Source organism: Fistularia commersonii, chromosome 13 (assembly GCF_037954325.1).
Source record: "Fistularia commersonii isolate RoL2024-O1a breed Wild chromosome 13, RoL_Fcom_v1.0, whole genome shotgun sequence".
NCBI lineage: Eukaryota > Metazoa > Chordata > Actinopteri > Syngnathiformes > Fistulariidae > Fistularia > Fistularia commersonii.
Window position 1 is genome coordinate 7,076,757 of NC_141296.1, and position 4,801 is coordinate 7,081,557.

At 38.4% G+C, this 4,801-nt stretch overlaps 1 protein-coding gene across 1 annotated transcript; it reads right to left on the bottom strand.

Annotated features, from left to right (window-relative positions):
* Positions 1-408: 408 nt before the first annotated feature.
* On the bottom strand, positions 409-4,504 carry f9a (coagulation factor IXa). Its single transcript, XM_086158679.1, has 8 exons — positions 4,395-4,504; positions 4,065-4,234; positions 3,942-3,966; positions 3,639-3,752; positions 3,246-3,380; positions 2,865-3,157; positions 2,656-2,779; positions 409-2,139 (listed from the first exon to the last, which is right to left on the bottom strand). Exons 1-8 carry the CDS (start codon positions 4,456-4,458, stop codon positions 1,550-1,552), a joined length of 1,515 nt encoding a protein of 504 aa, XP_086014805.1. The 5' UTR covers positions 4,459-4,504; the 3' UTR covers positions 409-1,549.
* Between the last annotated feature and the right edge of the window lie 297 nt (positions 4,505-4,801).

The window sequence follows — 4,801 nt, forward strand, 5'->3', positions numbered from 1 at the left end:
TCTCTGTGTGGGTTTTTTTATTTATGAAACTTCACTTGGGGTTTTCCTTCCTCTATTCAATTTCGTTACCTGTTAAACCTGTAGCAACCAGCAGATGGTAGTGATGTGTTTTGGTTTATGCACCGCTGGACTGGATTTTGATCATCTCTTACATGTTTATTATAGGACTTGTGGACACATTTAACAAGTAAACTTTTATTTAGCTTAAAAAGTATAGCTGGAATCCATGTTTTTATGCGAAATTAACTGATACTTTTCTTAACTAATGGAAATTACTCACTGGCAAATATGTTTCCATAAAAATGTTTAACCTCAACACTTAAACTGTACTTTTATCCTTTGTAAGGGTTTTTCTTGCACAATTGAATTCGTCACACCCATACCCAGCAAAGAGTCCAGAAAATTGAATACATTTTCAACACATCCTTTATCTGCTGAAACAGCTTTTTTTAGGGTTTGACAGTCATTATCTTCCAAAAATACCTGCACTGTCATGACCTACAATTCTGATCAGTCCTAATATAGATATTCAAGTGAACACACGCTGTCTTTCAGCACTCAGAAGCTTCAATACTTGGGTCCATTTGAGCTGTTTGTCCTTCAAAACACAAGTTTTCAAACATTTTAGGTTTATTTATCTGCTCTGTAATTACTTCTGCCAAGTGCTCCTTGAGACTAACTACAGAGATCACATATCTTAACCAACTGACCATGCTTATTTCATTTTGAATAAAGCACATCCACGGCAGGAGTTTCCAAACTCCATGATGCCAATAGAAGAAAATATACACTGCTCAAAAAAATAAAGGGAACACTAAAACAACACATCCCAGATCTGAATGAATGAAATATTCTTATTAAATACTTTGTTCTTGACATAGTTGAATGTGCTGACAACAAAATCACACAAAAATCAATGGTAATTATCAATGGATATCAATACCCATTATCAATGGAAAGCAAATGTATTAACCCATGGAGGTCCATTGGAGGCTGATTCAAATTTGATGTAATGTCCCTAAAAGAAGTCAAAATGAATCACTGTTTGATTTCACAGAGGTGTGATTGACATGAAGTTACATTGTGTTGTTTAAGTGTTCCCTTTATTTTTTGAGCAGTATATTATAGGCCTATATAGTCTGGTTCAACAATATCAACCTTTTTGTTGTACTGAAAAAGAAATTTTGTTATTTTTTTGCCTCCTCAATATGCCGGTTTTATCCAAGTGACGATTTTGTTTGAATTAACCCCTGGTATACCTGTAGTCCCATACAGCTTTTTTAAGCCAGAAGGTATGCACATACACAGCTGCTATTTCTGGGTCATTCACAGAACATAATCAGAGTTAGTGTAGGGAAAAACAGTAGCTCAGTTCTTCTGTGGGATCAGTGCATGTAGAAGTAGTATGTTATGCACGGACGTAAATCAGCAGGCTAAATTTCTACTTGTGTTTCACTGTCATGATGTACGTATGACATTTGATACCTAATAAGCACATAATACTTTTGGGAAATGTCAATTCTGTCTTCTTTCTTTTGAGTTATTCAATTCAAGGATCGATGTCGTCCACATCAAACGCAAGCTCGCTTTCAGTTTCTCCCATCATGTGCTGGAGCCAGTTGTAGTAAAGAGACACCCGAGTGTAAACTCCATACTTTCCCTCTTTTGCACATTCCTCCCCCCAACTCACGATACCGGTCAGGAACCACGTGTCTTGAATACTGTTTGTGTGAGGACCTCCACTGTCACCCTGGCAGGCGTCTTTCGCCTCATTTTTGTACCCTGCACAGAACATGAAGTGAGTGATCTTCTCACTGGTGCTGAGCTTACACTCTGTCCGATCTGTGAAGGGAACCTCAATCTTCTGCAACACTGTTGCCTGAGATCCGAGGAAGCGCAACCGTCCCCAGCCACTGACAGTACCAGGGGAAGCGTTCTTCACCAGGGCCTCTGTAAAATCCTTCGGCCCGATACAGATGGGCCTGACAGTTTTGGAATAGCTGATTGGGCTTTTAAGCCTCAACAAGGCGATGTCATGATTGTATAAGCTCACAGAGATATTGTACAGCGGGTGTATGTACTGCGCCAACACGTCATGATCCTTCTCGTAGCCTTCCCAAATGCTGAGGTCATTCTCCCCTGCCGGAAGAAAAAAACAGAGAAATTAGTAACCGATTTATATTTTATTTTATTCATATTTTCATATTATTCTCTCTATATGTAAGATGAGGGGTCCGATAGCAAACATTTCATAGCCTCAGCTGGCAGTCAGTGGTTGTGCATGAAATCAAGTTGCATTTCAAGTGATTATCAGGCCACTATATATAGAAAAAAAATATGTATATACAGCGTCACATTGTAATATTAGTTGCCTGGAATACAAAAAACAAACAAAGATTGATGGAAAAATTACAACCTCAAAAAAATGATGTCGCAGGCGGAGGTTCAGACAATGTTATCAGTAACAGTTCGGCGTTTAACTACACTGTTGGTATAGTTTGATTCTTGGTAGCACTCCATAGGAACCAATGGTGAATAACATTCAGATAAATTTGAGTAATTTCTTGATGGAATAGAAGCATCACTGAAGGCGTAAATTAAATCCATTTTTTTTAAAGTACTTTTTCGTTTATTTTGATTTGTTTTTCTTCTTACCCACTCGGACAGTGAAGGCGCCGCCACTCTCAATGAGGCAGTGAGCAGCAGTGACAACCCACAGTTTGCTAAGAATGGAGCCCCCGCAGAAAACAACACCACCAGGATGTGTTATTAATGCTACCTAGATTAAGGAAGAATGGCAGCATGATTTCATTTTATTTTCTACAGACATGTTTATGCGCATTGGGTGTATTTCTTTACATTACCTGCCAGGGAATCTTTCCAGGAATTACAATTCGACCACCTACAATACGCTTGAAAGGTTCAGGTTTGTCCTCCCCAGCAGTCCCTAAGTCATCATACTCCATTTCTGGTGGCTCCTCAGTCAGCTCATTTTCTAAAGAGGCATTTGTGGGCGGAGGAAAGTCTGTGGTGTTGGGTGCAGTTGATGGGATGGCTGTGGTCGTGTTGTCCAGACTAACATTTTGCGTACTGAAGGGAATTATTCTGGTTGCAGCGTTTCCCATTGCCAGAGCGGTTATTCCACAAGGGAATTCAACTAGTAATACAAGGAAATACATTTTGATCCATTCTGGAACATCAGCTTAATACTGGGATAATTATTTTAAAAGGCGATTTGTCATTACCTTCTGGCTGACATCCCATTCCATCTGACATCAGTTTGAATCCTTTCGCACAGGAGCATTTAGCGCCAAAGTGTGGCATTGTTTTACAGAAGTGCATGCATTGCCCATTGTCTATATCACATCTTCTTCCTATGGCTGAACAGAAAAAAAATGTTTAATTCAGCCAATTCTCTGAGTGATTATTTTGCTGTAAACATTACAGTTGACTTTAGATAGATCAAACTGTTGCTTGATATGAGCTATTTCTGAGCTTGACAAGGAAAGAAAATAGTATTCAGCTGTTTTTCTTTTGAGGATGAGATTAAATCATTTTCTGAAAATTCGGGAGCATGAAGCAAAAAATAAGAACTTCTGACTACTTTGCTAAATATAGGAACAGGGACATCTATTTACCAATCTCACAGTTCCTGCCAGTGAATTCAGATGAACATATGCAGATGTAGTTGCCCAACATGTCTTGACACGAACCCTGATTCATACATGGACTCGACTTACACTGGTTGCCATCTGAGGAAAGATTATGCCAAAGCACAAGAGTTGTGTCAAAACATTTTTGTTCGAACAAAATTTTTAAAAGAACAAATTGCAGAAAATCTTAAAGTCACAGAGCTCTGAGGTATGAAGTCAAAGGATGACCTACTCTGAATTTTTAGTGGTTATAAATGTGAGAACAAAGCTAAAAAGATAGATTCTTACCAAAATATAGTGCCCAGAACTCCATCTAGAGTACAGAGTTTATGATAAAACAAAACAAAACATGAGTATTATTAGTTTTGAAAAACATTGGAAAAAAAAAGACAGAACAAATCAGACACGAACCGTCATTTCATCATTCTCAAAGACCTCCCTGGCCTCTTCCAGGTCACACCGTTCTTCTCTGCATTCTCTCTCCAAGTTGCCTTCAAGCAGCTCCTCAAACACACCGGTGTTGTGGCGTCTGTTTCTCTGTAGAACAACGTCGGCTTCTTCTCCGGACAGAAATATAGCACCTGTAGTCAAATTAAAATCTCAGTGTTATTGTTAAAGTAACCATTCTTCACGTTCAAACATCCTTATAGTCTTTTTGTACATTAACAGCAACTCAGATGGTGAATTAACTAGTAATAAAGACAGTATTACTGAGCTTCATAAAGAATAAAATAATCATACCTCCAGTACTTAGCTGAAAATGTGAAAACAGCAAACTTAGGCAAAGCAAACAGACAGATGCCATCCTAAAGAGCTTTGTGACAGACGCACATTCAGCCAACGCTCCAAAGTACAGATGCTTGTTTGTACATGGACAAACACATTTAGTCACGTGTTTGTTCAGAAAGAAGAAACAAACAAAACATCCCCAACATTGTTCATAAAATCCATCAACTTTAGTATGTGCAAGTAGTGGGATCCCTTTTTGGTATTTTTTTAATTACTGTTTCTTTTCTCATTTTTTCTCAAACAAGTGACTAAATATTACAATATTGTTCTGAAGTAGTGATTATGAACGTGCAGTTTCACCACAAGATGGCACACACACACCAACTGTGAGAATGAACAGACACTCAAGGTGCTTCGAT

What these genes read in the sequence shown, in the direction of transcription:
- f9a (XM_086158679.1), bottom strand. Translation starts at nt 4,458, where the DNA reads ATGGCATCTGTCTGTTTGCTTTGCCTAAGTTTGCTGTTTTCACATTTT. An exon ending in TTTTCAGCTAAGTACTGGAG is followed by an intron (nt 4,235 to 4,394) that starts GTATGATTATTT and finishes ATTTGACTACAG; the next exon opens with GTGCTATATTTCTGTCCGGA. An exon ending in CTGGAAAGATTCCCTGGCAG is followed by an intron (nt 2,780 to 2,864) that starts GTAATGTAAAGA and finishes TCCTTAATCTAG; the next exon opens with GTAGCATTAATAACACATCC.